At 37.0% G+C, this 17,007-nt stretch overlaps 1 protein-coding gene across 1 annotated transcript in view; it reads right to left on the reverse strand.

Moving 5' to 3' along the window:
• The window catches only part of LOC109081564 (transforming growth factor beta-2 proprotein), a 34,704-nt gene that overhangs the window by 13,649 nt on the left and 4,048 nt on the right, over positions 1-17,007 (reverse strand). The window contains exon 2 of the mRNA XM_042740401.1: positions 153-316. Coding sequence (XP_042596335.1) covers positions 153-316 — 164 coding nt within the window. The remainder of the gene's footprint in view (positions 1-152; positions 317-17,007) is intronic.

Here is a 17,007-nt window from a genome sequence, read left to right on the forward strand (position 1 = left end):
TGGAAAACTGTCACAAGAGATCTACCAAAGAAATGAACCAAGTGTGAAAACAGCTCAAGTTTACATGAAAGTAGTTCATGGAAATGAATGAGTGGATGAAGTCAAATGAAATGCTATGATGCTGAAGGGCTGATGGAGAGGACAGGACTCACCTGGTAAAGCTCGATGCGCTGCTCAGACACACGGGCCTTTGGGTTCTGCAGCCTGAAGATCCTGAGCTCTGCCTTCACCAGGTTCGAGGCATTCTTCTCCATGGAGCTCACGTCAAACCTGAGCCTCCTGAAGTACGGGTTGTAATGTTTTGTAGGGATGACATCTGGAACAAACAGTGCACAGTATTACTGACCTGCTAAGACTCTCTGTGTACCTGAATGTGTGCAAAGAATCCAGTCCTGCACACCATTATTTAGATCTTTTGTATATACAGTGTCCTTCACTAATATTGGCACCCTTGCTGCATATGAGCAAAGGCAGCTGTGAAAATAAATCTGCATCATTTATCCTTTTGATCTTTCATTCAAAAACTTCACAAAATCCTAACATTTCATCAAAGTAAAACAATGGAAAGTGGGGGGAAATCTCATCATGAAATAAATGTTTTTCTCTAGTTCACGTTGGCCACAATTATCAGCACCCAAATATTGCAATGTCCTTTTCCCAAGAGTTTTCTCCTATATTGACGGAGGAGTTTGGAGAACACCTGACAAGAGAAAAAAAAAAAAACGTCAAAGGAGCTGTTTTCTAATTTTTCTACTTTCAATATTAAATAAAAAAACGAATGAATGAATGATACATGGATTCTTTAGCTCTTGTCTTAGAGCCACTTTCTATTTTGTGAAGCTCAACAATCTTATTCTTTACATCAGAACTATATTCTTTGGTTTTACTACTTGTGATGGATGATTAAGGGAATTTGGCTTTGTGTTCCTCATATTTATAATCATATAAGTCATGGCTGGACAATTTCATGCTTCTTGTCACCCTGGTGTACTAGAAAATGGAAATATGAATGGAAATATACTTCAGAGATATTTTATTCATAAGAATTTTTAGGATGCCAAAATTGTGGCCAACACACACACACACACACACACACACACACACACACACACATATATATATATATATATATATATATATATAGTTTTATATAGTATAAATATAGTTTTATTTTTAACCATAAATGCTTGTCAATAAATTCAGCAGTGAACTTTAAACTTAAAGATTATTTGAGTATATTTTACCACAATATATTTGTCAGTCTTTTTACTTAAAAAAGAAAAAATCATGTTTAATTCAATGTGTAACTTCCCTTTTCTTTGTAATTATTTGTGAAATTTACTAGCAATTTCTGAGTAAAAACTGAAAACTAAATTCTACACCAATTAGGTTTTTTTTTTTTTCAGAGTATAAAATTACATGTATAGACCTACTTATCTGGGTCAGAAAATCAAGCATGTAATATAAATTTAAACTAAAATACATTTAACTGTAAACATCATGCGCAATAACTGAGTGTCCATAACCATTACATTCAGTATTTTCTTTAAAGTACATTATTTCCATAATACAGTGAAAGTGAAAGTTTGTTGTTATTTAGTTTCCTGTTTTGTCTTTTGCTGGGAGTTGGTGGTATGTTTTTAACTCATCCAAAGTGCACACGCACAGCAGTGAACACACACACACAGTGAACACACACCCGGAGCAGTGGGCAGCCATTTATGCTGCGGTGCCCGGGGAGCAGTTGGGGGTTTGGTGCCTCGCTCAAGGGCACCTCAGTCGTGGTATTGCTGACCCAAGACTCAAACCCACAACCTTAGGGTTAGGAGTCAAACTCTCTAACCACTAGGCCACGACTTCCCCAGTAAGTGCTCTTTTTAAAAGTATGCTAAAGTGCACTTCTTTGTCTCAAGGGTTTGCATATTTCTCACACAGCTGATGGCACTTGAGGCGTTTAAACTATTTCAAACTTTCACTGTGTAAATCAGAGTCTTGCAGAGGCTGTGAGCACTGCTGCAGTGATGTAACATTTGACGTGCTCGTGGGGCGCGTTGAGGCGTAGTGTGTACACTGAGCGTGTGATGAAACAATAGCGGGACACACCCCAGGGGCCGGGCCGTCACGCGAGGGTCAGCTGCGGTACAGAGCCACTCCATATGGTTCCTGAGTGAACCCAGTAGCCCAGCACTCACACAGTACTCCAAACCATGTGTGAACATCATGTGCTTTGACAGGCCACGTAAACACACACACCGCGAGTGTGCTGAGAACCATGTGTGCTGCAGCGAGATGAGAGCGACACTCTGCACAGTAGCTCAACAAATTAACAAAGATAAACATAGCCACATGCACAACTGTGTAAGCGAGCTCCTGACGGGCCGCTGTGACACCACATGAATTACAGCGCCCTGATGCCGCGTGACACACAGAGATACACTCAGTTTGCTCAAAATCACCTCGCAACTGTGTGTAACTCATGTGTTTTTAGCATGAGCTTCACATGTTCCCCATATAGGGGATTTTTTTTTTTCCAGGCCAAAATATTTTTTAAATATATGCTAAGTTTATCTTGTAGTTCAATTCAAGTTCAATGAAATGAAAACTGAAAACATATTTTGTTTCATTCTTCTTATACCAAAATATATTTCAAAATGTATTTCAGGGCAAGAAAAATGCAGTGCAAATGTCAATGGAATAGCCAAGAGTTTATATTTTTAAATGTATTTATATTTATGTATTTAAACATATTTATAATTTAAATTTTTTTTTAAATACACAAAAAAATTGCTAAAAATATTTTGGTAGAAAATATATATTAATATAAATATATTTTTAGATATATTTCAGCAAATATATTGTATATTCTGATATAAATATATATGTGTGTGAGAGTGTATGAGGCCTGAAGCTCTAAGTGGAGCCAGAGTGTTGCACAGAAGTCAGGGATTACAGAGGCTCAGTGGTTTGTTTAATAAGCCTACGCAAGCAGGACGTCCGTCCACATGAGACGGACAGAAGAAAACATTGGGCAGCTGCCGTGACTGTAAGAACAATCAGGACTTTGAAGGAAAACTGTGAATTTTCACTTCAAGAGAAGTAACTTTATTACAGGGCTTTCTGGGGTATTTTATTCTGAATGGTCATTCACAGTATTTTGTCATCAGATATTATCACTCTGCAGTGTTTTTTTTTATAATCAATATTTAATGCATAAGCAACGGTGTACCAAGTGAATGTGAAAGTATGTGAATGGTTGTGCTCAGCTTGTCACAATGCAACTATGTTAGAGTTTTTAAATGAATTTTTGAATGAGCAGTGTTGGGAAGGTTATTTTGGAAATGTAATAGGTTACAGGTCACAAGTTACCTATCTAAAATGTAATAAGTAGTGTAACTATTTCAATTACTTTATTAAAGTAATGTAACTGATTACATTTGATTACTTTTCTAAATTTCTAATGTTTTCAATTGTTAATCATTTTCAAACATGTAGAGCAGGCCGGGTTAACCTTACTGTACTCAACACTGATTACTGTCACTTTCAAAATCCTTCATCCCTCGAATTAAGATTAGATTTTGAAGCACAGCCACCACAAACTAAGACTTACTTTGAGATCATTCTGAGGATAAAACCAGATTTAAAACCATAACAAGAAACAGTATGATACTGTTTTTGAAATCAACTCTTTGCATAGCCATGTGTTTAAGATCTCAAGCACCAGAAGTCTATCAATTTTTGTAAGGGTTTCTTCTGCTGACCAGCTGAACAGAAGAGCCAAGTCCAGCCCACTTCTCTGAAGCTTCATCCCTCCAGCAGCAGAAAAAGTCACACTTACAATAAGGCAGCGTAATGTGCAGTGTTTACATCTCGACTGCATGAAAGGCTCTGCTGTGCTGCTACTACACTGGACGCTTTGAGCAGGGTTCACTGAAACCACACTCCACCGAGTTCACACACGTATAATGATACTTCTAATCTCTCTACAACACAAGCTCGCTGTCACCCTCAGTCCGCTGGGGAATATGGGCTGAGTCGGGAAGCAAACCGCTGATTTACACAGTTTCAGTAGCAGAGAGTCTGTAACCGCTGATTTATACCAACATGACATAAAAATGATTAGTCGCATGTGGTGCCGCTGTGGTCTGAACAAACTCATCAGAACCACATTAACGTACACAGAGAGACTGTATTGTAATTGCACAGAAAATAATAGAATGTGTAAAGGCTTCCAAAAGTGATACGTACTGATTATTTCACATAAACAGAGCAGAATAAATAGTTCTGCTCATGAATACATGGTTTAATTTTTCCAAAGGGGCTCCAACGTCAAATTAAAAAATGAGAGGTTAATGACCTTGTGAGTGTTCGCAAACTCAGTGATTAGTTCTTTCTCAAAAGTCAGCCAGCTAATCAGATTAGAGGAAGTGCTTTCCAATTTTGGGTTCACACACATCGGCCTAAATGTAAGATTTATGTATTTGAATTGCATGTAAAATGTCCATCCATTTGGATAACACAGTTTTAACATCAAATCATTGCAAAATGTATTTTACTATTTGATTTTATTTAAATAATGATATTTTCAAAATGCATTTAACCAAATTGTATGACTTTCTATGATGCCTAATGCATTATATGGGTATCCTTAATGCATTCTAATGCTTGCATAATGATTTCCAAACAACTTTATAATATGTTTTAGCATCTGACAAACACTCAAAACAACTTTATAAAGCATTACAATTATGCATGAATTATAATGCATTATAAATGCAGGCTTCCCAAACTGATTTCTTTATGTTCATTGTGAAAACAAAATTATTCAGTTTGAACACGGTTCAAATACGGCTAGCTGAAACAACCAAGATTCAACCGCAATAATCAAAGCTAACTGGATTTATTGTGTATTTAAAACACAATCAGGTTATTAATATATTACAGAAATCTGACCTGTTTTATTTATGTATGATTGACAAATATGCACCACATTAAGTTTATTAGCCTGTTTATCTTAAAACGAAATGCATTTTTATGCAATTCAAATACATAAATCTTTTTTTTTTTTTTTTTTTGGAGCAGAGCTTGTATGATTATTTGTGTAAAATTAGCACGTATGACCTGACTTTGCAGGAACTTTAATAGGCTCTCAGCTGGGTGTGTTTTCTTTTTGATCACACAATGAAAATATCTCACAAGGGCTTATTATTCCCATCTAAGGAATTTTACAAGCTTACATAAGCTCGTTGAGAGCACCTTATTACCAAGTTCACACAAAATGATGTAATATAAAATAATGTAACCGTTTTTCAATAAAAAGAGATAACGCTGGGAAAAAAAGTCAGATGTGCTGCTTAAACTGAACTGGTTGAACCCGATATGAAGCGCTCACAAAGAGCACTAGCCCTGATGAATGATTCACATCTCTCTCGCACACACACGCATTTCATACACACTAATAATAACAAAGAGCCTTTTTTATGCTCCCATAAATCACTCGTCAGGTTTGCCATTGCAAACACTTGGATCTTAAACTCAGGAAGTCTTCGTGAGTGAGGACCACTTGTGATGTGCGCCAAAAAATATGCACAGCGGCTTGATCTCACAAGAGCTTCCTTCCTGAGAGGAAAGACGCTACAGAGCTGCACTGTGGCTGCCACCAGTTGTTTAGTTTGCGAAAAACGCTTATCTGATGCTTTCGCACATATTTCCAACATATAAACCTCATCTGAACCTCTGTATGCACATCTGTGAAGACATGACATCATGTTTGTTTTAAGCAGTGAAACCGTGAGCCCTGCCGGTGTATAAGCAGTTTACCCTACGCGGAATATAAGGCATCTTGAAGGCATTAGGTAGTTAAATAGACATGGATCCCGGTTACTGATCTGCGCCCCTGAACGCTCACTGATCAAACACCTGCGCCAGGAAATGCCTCCCAGTGTCCTCTGCTCCGCCACTGACCCCAGTCCTATTTCCTGTGTGCTAGATTTCCTCCAGGATTTAATGAACAGATATATTAGTGAGCTTGTCTGCTCGATGACACGGCTGTCCGTCCTTCAGTCTCGAAATAACTCCTGTTGCTGACTGGACCGTCTCTCTCTCTCTCTCTCTCTCTCTCTGGCTGGAAAATGCTGTCAGATGTCAGAGTTAGCGTTTGAATCCAGTTACACAAACACATGAGCATACACTTTCACCTTTTCACTATCTACATTACAGTGACACGCCCAACTCATCATCCACCACAGATGTTCTAGGTCGTGTGTCACGGGCCTCATCAGTGGCCAGAAATCTTCATCAGTGATCCGTGAAGAGATGAATAAACATATGTATGTTCGTTAAAGGAATAGTTCACCCAAAAATGAACATTTTCTGAAAATGTACCCTCAGGCTGTCCAAGATGTAGTCTGTTTATTTATCGGAACAGATTTGGAGAAATCAATCACTTGCTCACCAGTGGATGCTCTGCAGTGAATGGGTGCCGTCAGAATGAGAGTCCAAACAGCTGATAAAAACATCACAATAATCCACACCACTCCAGTCCATCAGTTAACATCTTGTGAAGCCAAAAGCATAATAATGCTTCCTCCAGTGTTGTGTAGCATATATATAGAGTTCATTATTATGTTTGGTTCAAAATTTTGTTTTTGGATTGTATTTGTGGATTTGTTTCTTATAAACACACAGCTGTTTACTTCTCCAGATGTTAACTGATGGACTGGAGTGCTGTGGATTACTTGTGGATTATTGTGATGTTTTCATCAGCTGTTTGGACTCTCATTCTGACGGCACCCATTCACTGCAGATCATCCATTGCTGAGACACTGATGCAATGCTACATTTCTCCAAATCTGTTCACATGAAGAAACAAACTCATCTAAGTCTTGGATAGCCTGAGGGTGAGTACATTTTAAGCAAATTTTCATTTTTAGGTGAACTATTCCTTAAATATTGTATAGTGGAGTCACAATACTGCAGTTTCTAACTTTTATACAATACACTGAAAAATATCGATATCCATTTTGAGGAGATGAACAAAAAATGGCACAACATTAAAGGCAAGTGAAAAAACAAACACTTTCAGAACATTTTTTTTTCTAGCTGATGAATGATAAATAATTGACAGCCAATCAGAATCCACCCTGCTTGTAAGAGCTTGACTATTTTAAGTGGGAGGCACAAAACTGCAGTGCACACTTATAAAAAACTAAGTGTTATCGTGCATTGGTGTAGACGTTAATGTAGTTATCATTACATCACATCTTAGTGTGAAAGTGCCTTAATAGGCACTAATAGGCACTTAAAAGGGCATAAATTTGAATAGTATCTTTAATATATATATATATACAGTAAATGGTCTTTTCCACATGCAAAAACAGCATTAGAGCAAGACAATATTATTCTTTATGCTTTCCAACACAAAAATAATTTTTAGCCTTAAATATTACAATACACAGAGACACAAGCTTACTTATGTTGAACACAGAATAATTGTTTATATTATTTTCAAAGGAATAAGTTTTAGTTACCGTGGAGACCTATGGCATGTGGCTTCAATAAAACTATGACATTAAGGGGCTTATTTATAGGGATATATTAGTTTTCTCAGTTTTTACAAGCAGTGAATTATGAGGAAAATATTCAAACGTTTGTTCATATTCAAAAGACTTGATCCTGATTTATGAGTCCGAGAAATTGCCGGATGCAACCATTTGCAACCTCAGAGTCACTTTTACCATTTGAAAATGGAAACTGAGACCAAATACTGGTAGCACTGTGCTAAAACTCCGGGAAGGAGAGCGGAGGGAAAGTATTTGACCTACTTTAAAGCATTTCTCACTTCTGTAAGACATGCTCTCGGAGTCCCCCGCTCCCTCAGTGGGACTATCCTGCACTCGTCCTGTCCCGTGAGGGTCAGAGAGAGAAAACAGGACAGCGCAGGCTGCCCGGAGGCAGCGAGGAGAACACAGCACTGTAGGCTCTTGCTCAGAAGTAGTTACATTAGTACTAACTTAACTACATATTCAGTAACATGACAGTAGTTAAGCTGTTTTCAAGACATTGTTGCCTTTCCAATAATGAGCTACTTTTTCCATTCAGTTGAGCACAGCATGTCAAAATGCTACATCATTGTTTTTGTTATATTGCATTGCAGCTTACTTACAGCACTTACTGCGGTAACAATCAAACACACTCTGAAAATGCCTTCTCTCTGTCTTAAATGAAAAATTATCTATTGTAGTGAATCGGCTCATACAGATGATTCGTTACAATGAAATTGAAAAAAAAAAAACATTTTTTTTTTTTTTTTTTTTTTTTTTACATATGGCAATAAGCAATTTGCTGTTTGTTTTTTTCTTTTCTGACAGTCACCAGTTTTAGGGCTGTCAACCTCTCTCAGCTTATGAAAATATGTACAATGTAGTGGTATTAAATTGAGACAAAACTCCTTTTAAAAGTTCGGGAAGAAGAGAAAGTGAAAAAAAATGCACTAGAGAGTCTTTGGCTGCAGAGGACGAAAGAAGTGGGAGCTGCTTTTCTGAAATAAAAATGAAAAGCCAAGACATTTTGAATGGTTACCTGCATTCCTCAAATCAAAAAGAAGACGAAGGACTTCGGTTACCTATTCATGCATTGTTGAAGACATTGTTCTGTTCCTGTCTGCTGTTGTACGCACAGGACATTTGGAAAGCCGCACCTGTTAGTAAACACTGTTTTTCCGATCTCAAACACTGACTGTGTGGAAGCAGCCAGAGTAGCTTCCAAAAAAACTGCCGCAGAGAGTCGAGACCTTGAGAGGCCGAACGGAAGCCAGATTAAGCAGCGAGGGCAGAGGAGTGGGAGTGAGAAGAGAAGGGAATGCTGGGAAAGAAATGAAAGACTGGGAGGGAGAAAAGTGAGAGGACGGGGACAGAGAGAAGACTGAGAGGGAAAACAGAGAGAAGAGAGGGAATGTGAGATGGAAGAGTTCTTCCCTCCGCGCTGACGCTCACCTGCCAATAGCAAATTGAAAACAACTCTGTTCATAATCCCTGGGAACTAAAAATACCCCACACTTCTGAAGGCCCTTGCATGAAGGCCGCTTAGTCTCTGCAGGACTCGTTCTGAGCCAGCGGCCAACACACACACCAAGAATAATGATAGACAGAGAGCTGGAAGAATATCCATTTAAATATGAATCTGCAATGCATTTCTAAAGAAAATGTGAGAGGTGCTTGCCATGCAGACACTGGTGCCACAACACTAGGGTGCTGATGCTGTTTCTTAATGGCCAAAAAAATCTTTATGTGTATGACTTACAGGCTTCTCTTAATTTATGTCTGGATGTAATGGATGTTTTCCACTAGTAAAAGTAAAATAAAATTAATAGCACACCTCTCCTTAACAAGCCACATAGTTTTAGCAATAATGCAGTATCTGTAGCACAAATGGTGGTGGATGATATTTAATACCAGGGTTAAATCCTTAATTCTAAAAAAAAAAAAAAAAAAAAGGAAAAGCCAGAAAAATCAATTGTTTTAAATGCATAAAAAAAGTTTATTGAACATTTACACCAATTATTATATTTTTTTAAATGCATGTTTTTTGACGAGTATCATATCTGATGCATCAGGCTTAGAGTCCCAAACTGAGCAAAATAAGCAATTTTGGTGCAGATGTCAATATGTCAACAATTAAGATTAACATTTTGATGCATGTAATGTAAATCAGTGAGCTCTTTATAACAAAATAGCAAATACACAAAATGATATAAATATCATCACAATGTCTTAGTAAGATGATATTTAAATGCTTAGTTTGATGATCAAAACATATAATGCAATACAATGATGACTGAGAGATGAACAAACAAACATTCTTCAAAAGCCTGATGATCATATCTGAGATTCACTGATTTTTCTAAAAAATTACATCTCGAGAATCCAGTCCAGTAAGTGTTCATCTTGAAATCTTACCAACAAAGTAACACTTATCTTTACTTTTTAAAAATCAGTAAAGGTTTAACAGCAAAAAGACTTGAATCACGAGCTGAAAGTTGACATTTGTGCAATTAGACTAAAAGGACTTTTACTTTGCTAAAAAAAGTATGAACTATCAATCAGGTGACAGAAGGCATGCAGTAGATTGTGTGCAACAGGTTTAACAGCAAAGGTTGAACATGTTGATCATTTAGAGGCCTTATAATTGTGTATCAGATATGATACAGTAGGTTTTATAGGGTTAACTCAAATATGAGTAATAGTAACAGCAATGCTGGCCTCAGCAAACACTGGTAATAAGCTGAGGTTGTCTCTCTCTGCCTTCCTTGTCAATGAGATTCTTTTGTAACCAGCCAGGACCACCATGAAATTTCATTGGTCAAAAATCCTGCTCCACATTTCAGCGTGTTAAAATGTCAAATATGATTATGTGGCATCAGGCAGTACTTCACATTCAGTGAAAGTTAGTATGCATGGAAATGCTCTAGTTTCTAACCTCTCGATCTTCCCTTCTCGCTTCTTTCGAGGCCCTGGACACGTAGATGGGCCCCAGATTTCATTCCCACACTGCGCTATGCTCGTGTTAGAGTATTGTATTACATGAGACCTGCGCTCTGCCTGTAAACAGTATAAAAGCGCTGGAAGAGCAGTTGTTATTCTTTCACAGTCCCACTCTCTCTCATCCTTTACTCAAACTCTTTCTGTCTCACTCCCTTTCACTCTTTTCCTGTTACGCAATGCAGTTTGGCTGTCGCTAACTCCCAAGTAGAAGCAGAAAGAGGGTCCAGGTCTTGCGTAAGTATCGAGTCCCCCTTTTTCAACAATAACCCCACTCGAGAATCTCACCGAGAGATGTTTGGTGGACCGAAACCAACTCTCTCAAGGCAGCTATGAGGAAACCGAGGGTTTTGCGATCAGGATGTTTCTGTATAAACACACAGGCGGTAAATCTGCACTCGGCCTACTCCTAATGCTCAGATCCGACTCTCTATGTTTCTCCCCAAGCTTTCATAATATCAACAACTTGCACTCGCATCTGAGGGAACTCACAGGAATGTGCAAAAAGAGCAGAGTTTATGAATAAACAGCTGGTGGATAACCTCGTATAGGTAAAGCTCTGACTAAACGGCAAATGTCTGATCAACGTCGCAGCTCCTTCTGGTAAAGAACCGCCCACGTAGACAAGAAAAGACTGACCGACATGTAAAACAATCAGCCACTTCTTATCTTCCATTTAGATGCGTTCACATTATGTAGACTATAATAAATAGATTATACCACAATGCATTTGTATGCGTTAAAAGTATGTTTAATATATTAAAAGTGACAGTGAAGACATTTATAATGTTACAAAAGATTTGTTTCAAATACATCCTGTTCTATTCATCAAAGAATCCTGAAAAATAAACTGCATCACATTAAAAAACAAAAATAAAATGAAGCAGCACAACTGTTTTTATATTTTTTTTTTATATTAATTTTTTTTTGTTAAGCAAATCAGCATATTAGAATGATTTCTGAAGATCATGTGACACTGAAGACTGGAGCAATGATGCTGAAAATTCAATTTTACATGTTTTACACACATATATATATATATATATATATATATATATATATATATATATATATATATATATATATATATATATATATATATATATATATAAGATATTTTACATTATAATAATATTTCAAAATTTTACTGTATATTTAATCAAATAAATGCAATACTTATTTCAAAACCATTCCATGTATATTTGAAATAATGGGTCAGAAAACTCTGATTAGAAAGATAGGAAAAAAGATTTTAAAAAATATGAAGCGATTAATTTACTGACATGGAATATACTTTTGAAGCACCTCAGAAAAAAACTCATCAAACTCATCACCCCTTGCATTGTTTACAAATAACTAAAACAAACTTTTACTCTTTGAAGTTGCATAAAATCAGCCAATCAGATTAGAGCTTGCCAGAACGAGAATGTGCTTTCCAGTTTTGTGCGCAACAAGCATCTGTGGATATCAAAGCTGGTGGACGACACGCTCTGATTGGCTGGCTGTTCAGTCTCAGAAAAAAGCCACAAAGCCGTCACTGGGGCACTACCCAAAGGTAAAAAAACCCTAAAAGGTGCATCTTTGTATCATATTTACCCAAAAAAGGGTACATATTAGTACATTAAAAGTACATATTAGTATCTAAAGTGTATATATTAGTACCCTTTGGGGTACCACCCCAGTGACAGCTTTTATACCTTTTTTTTTTGACAGTATAGTTTTCTCCCCGCAGGCTGTTCGAGATCAAGCTCCATTGGTCTCCATCTTTATCACTGGATAAAGGCCGGAGGTCCAAGCGCCCACCCTGGGCCCAAATGCCCTGGTTGTTTTTTGAGATGGCCTGCATGCCTGTGTTTATTTACAGAGGGAGAGGTGCAGGGAGATCACTAAACATGATCCGTCATGCGCATGCACCGGCCTCTTCTGGAACATACACAAATGCTGACACACTTCTTACACCCATGCACTCCAAACACACTCAAGAACAGCTTCAACTTTCTAAACAAGCTTTGCTGTAGGACACACAGGAAAACGACTGGTTCAAAAAGCAAGTGTTTTTGTTTCAAAGAAAGATAGTGCAAATAGACTTTTCTAAAATACTGTAACACTGACACTAGATCTTCAGATTGTTGAGCTACTATTTCCTCATTTTCTCATCTATCTATGATTCATTCGGTATCGACTTGTGAGTGTGTATTTATACAGCAAGACAGATATTCTCTGGAATATTTTCTTATTTGGGTAAAATTAGCTCAGCTCCATTTGTCATATGTAACAAATTAGTTCATGCACCCTGTAATTTTCTCAGAGATAAAAGAGCAACTTCTGTCTACAACTGTGTTAAAAGGCACAAATTATTTTGCTCTTACACTAACAAAACGACTGACCTCAGACGAGCAGAAATAGCAACAAAAGCAATACTGTTGAAGCGCCTTTAAATTTAGGGTGTTTGCAAACCTTTTCATGACTGCGTGTTTGCTTAGAGACAAAACCTCACTGTCATAGAGTTTCTGGTAACACTTCATAATAACTTCATCCACGTACATTACAACATTATATGGCGCTTAACAAATCACTACTTAATTTACATTCTGATGAAGTAATGATAACCTGATTCATGCATGTACAACCAAGCGAAGGAATGTTTGTGTAAAAGAACGACTGATATGTTAAGCATAATGCTTGTTATAATGATATATTAGTGAAAATGAGTCATTTTCAGTGATTTTACCCACAGGGTCGAATGTGAGCCGTCTGGCACTGACCGCAGTCATTCTTCATTTTGAGTAACATTTATGTTTATGTTAGTATGTGCAATGTACAGGAGACAACGTATATTTACTCAGTGAACTATGCATCCTGCTATACAGCACATTCACTGAATTTGTCCGTAAAGTGATTAAATAAACACTTATCAAACACTGTACAAACTTATGTAATGATTAATGTTCTATAATAAATCATATAAAGCAGCCTATATGGAAACTTTTTTTCTATAATTACTGCACTGAACAAGCTGTAAGAGATCAGAAAAAGCTAAATATTACAAACCAGAGTAGTGATCAAGCTAATCTGGGACTGCAAAGCTCAATTTAGCAAATTCATTTTATGACAAATTAAAGCAACTATATACTAAATAACAGACAGCATGAATGATATTCAAGCCAAGATGTTGTTTTTGTGCATCTAAAAGTCTCTTACAGTGTAATCATGAGTCGAATGGAGGAGACAAAGCTATGAACTTTAAAAGCCGTGTCCAGCTGTTTTTGCTCAATGACTCACTGTCATTTTTTTTTTTTTAACAGGTTAGGTGTGTTAATGGCAAAAAAATACGGTGCTGATATCCAGTGCAAACAGAGAGCATACTTCAGCAAGCACTCAAAGCGCATATATACTAAGTCATATGCTCTTGAACAGCATAAACCACACAAAGCCATAAAACGGCTGCAACATAAACCATTTCCTAGAGCCTGGTCTCGGTGCACAGAGACAGCCTTGTGTTCCTGTGCATTCAGTCACAAGGGAGCTCTGTGCTGGGCTCCAAGAGACCTGCATTTACAAACAGACCGGTGGGGCCACGGTATGTTAGTATTTATGCATGCATGGACATTTAATACCACAGCGAAAACATACGGACCTGTTGAGGGACATTAGGTTTAATGGAGGTTCCTGCAGGATGAACGATATTTGAACGAGCTGGTTTGTTTCTTAAATAACGGGGCAGAATAATCTATATATCAAGAGAGAGGCTGTAAATAATGGGTGCTGTGTATGTGTTTACTGCTGGAAATTTCACTGTGTGAATGATGTATGAGGAACATTATAGTTAATAATAAAGCCGTAAAGTTGAAACTGGATGCAAATTGGTGCAGCTCCTAAAAATAAAGATTCAAGTCAGAACCTGTGAAAGCATTTTAGAGCCTGGTTTCAACAGAGAACCTTTTTACACTCCAATAACTTTCCACTACTATTCAAACATTTGAATTAATTACTCGCTGTTTTGATAACATTGATAAAAATTAGAAATCTTTCTTGAGCAGCGAATCATCATATTAGAATGATTTCTGAAGATCATGTGACACTGAAGACTGGAGTAATGATGCTGAAAATACAGCTTTGATCACAGCAATCAATTACATTTTAAAATAGATAACAGCTATATTAAACTGTAATTATATTTCACAATATTACTGCTTTTAGTGTATTTTTAATCAGATAAATGCATCTTTGGTGAGCAGAAGAGACTCATTTAAAAAAATCTTACTTGCGCCAAATCTTAAATGGTAAAGCAACGTAATGTACTTTTCAAACAGCCAACTGAACCAAAATATTTCCACTGTCCTTTTAAATTTCATACGACATAGAAAATAAAACACTGACTGAATAGTTCCAGAGTTATACCTTTGAAATAGAACAAGTTCTGACTTTTGGTTTTGACTTTAATGGCTTTGACAGCTTCATATTTTCCCATTCAAAACTATATTTCTGATGACTTTCCAACTAATCTGCACTTTACTGATTGTTTTTCTTTTCATCACTAAACTCTGATTCTAATTCAACAACCTCCCAAGTGCCTTCTTTCAAAGATCATTACACCTGCAATCCAAAAGGTTTGAGAATGTGCAGAAGTGTCAATGTGCAGATTAGCAAGTTAAATCTGTTAAAAACAAAGGCTCCAAAAGGTGGTTTTCGCATAGAACAACCATTTCAGGTTTCCAGGTTTGTCTTATTGTGAGGACCAACTGAATAATCTAAAGAATCTTTTTCCTCTACGCTCTTTGAAATTAAGGTTCCAAAATGAGGTTTGCCATAGAATATCAATTTTTGAAGAACATTCTAACATTCTGAAGATTTTTTTTCAAATATTAAAATTTCCAGTGAGATTAAAGATTCTAGTAACCATAGATTCCAATAAAGAACCTTTATTTTTTTTAAAGTGTACAAGGAACAATCAACTGCAATCAAACTGTTCCATGGATGTTCAAAGTTCTTCAAGGAACCATAGATGCCAATAAAGAACATTCCAACATTAAAGCATTCCATTCTGGTGCTTTAAAGACACCCAAACTGGAAGAAACTGTAATGTACCAACAATGCAACAACGTTCTAGGCTCATCGATCAGAAGAGAGTTCTCCGCTGAACCCAGGAGGCACTGAAGAAGCTTTCTTTTTAAGAGCACATGAGATCGGCTGGAGGTGGGGGTGCGGGGAGAACCTCTCCAGTGACTCCAGCTCCACACCCCAGCAACAGTGGGTCTCAGGGTGGAATTTTCCATGGAGCATGTGGCACGGTGCGGAGTAAACGCACACTCCTCTCTAGTTTAAATAGTGCTGTGTGGGCTCTGCCAGCGCTCTGTCTCCGCATGAGCCCCACTCTATCGCTCTCTCTCTCTCGTGCATATTTTTGTGGCTTCCAGTGCCGCCTGCGAGCGCTTCCTGGTGCCCAACCAAATAAGGCCGATAGCCTGTGTGCGTATTAGCCAGCACGCTATTCTTCAACAGTACACCTGATTCAAAGTTCACTTCCATGAAAAAGTTAACTGCATCCCATATGGTTTTATCTAGTCTTCTTTCTTTTCTGTTTGCTTAATATTTCTTTGCCACACATTGGCTCCATTCCAATTCTGCACTGTCTACATAGGCAGCTGCCTTCTAAGGATTCTATCTGAAAAGGAATCTCATAACTGACCGATTTGGAACGCTCTACATAGGCTCTAAATAGTACTCCTCACAGGAAGTGCACGGGATACTTGACTCCCAATTGATTTCGCTACAAGTTGGTGTTAGCATGTGCGCTAAGCTAATGCCATGAACTCAGAATAAAATTCATTTGGTAATACGGTCCATTTTTTATTAAATTGAACTATTTTTAATGAGTATTTGCTGGGGGTGCACCGCGGGTTTCAGTTTATTCTCAACTTAACCAGTAGATGGAACGAAACGTAATTTGATCCATTATGGATTTATGTAGCAAATGAGAAACTATGAAATTGTAGAATATATCTCTTAGACAAACATCTGATGTTCAGTTTTATTCCGGGTAATTAAATCAACAGTAGGTTAGAGATAGTTGATTGTTGATTTAGATTGTTAATATCATTTATTAAATTGACTGGCCACCTAAGAGATAATCAGCATATTTATAAAGAATATAATTCAAATTATATTAAAGTATGTAATTTTATTTATAATATAATTTAAAAAAAAAGACTTGTCTAAGGAAAAATATTTTTCTATTTATCAAAATAGTGTGTGCCTGAAAATAAAAGTGTGCAGATCTTTTTTTTTTTCTGTATTATTTGATGTATTTTTATTACTTTTTTTGATGTATTTTTACTATTTATTTATTGATTGATTGATCTTGCACCTGGCGAAGATGCTTTGGATGTAGGTACTTTGACTTAAAAAAAAAAAATATCAAAATAAAAAAAATTAAAAACTTTTGCAAACTTTGCTGAAGTGACTGTTTTAA

This window comes from Cyprinus carpio, chromosome B16 (genome assembly GCF_018340385.1).
Source record: "Cyprinus carpio isolate SPL01 chromosome B16, ASM1834038v1, whole genome shotgun sequence".
NCBI lineage: Eukaryota > Metazoa > Chordata > Actinopteri > Cypriniformes > Cyprinidae > Cyprinus > Cyprinus carpio.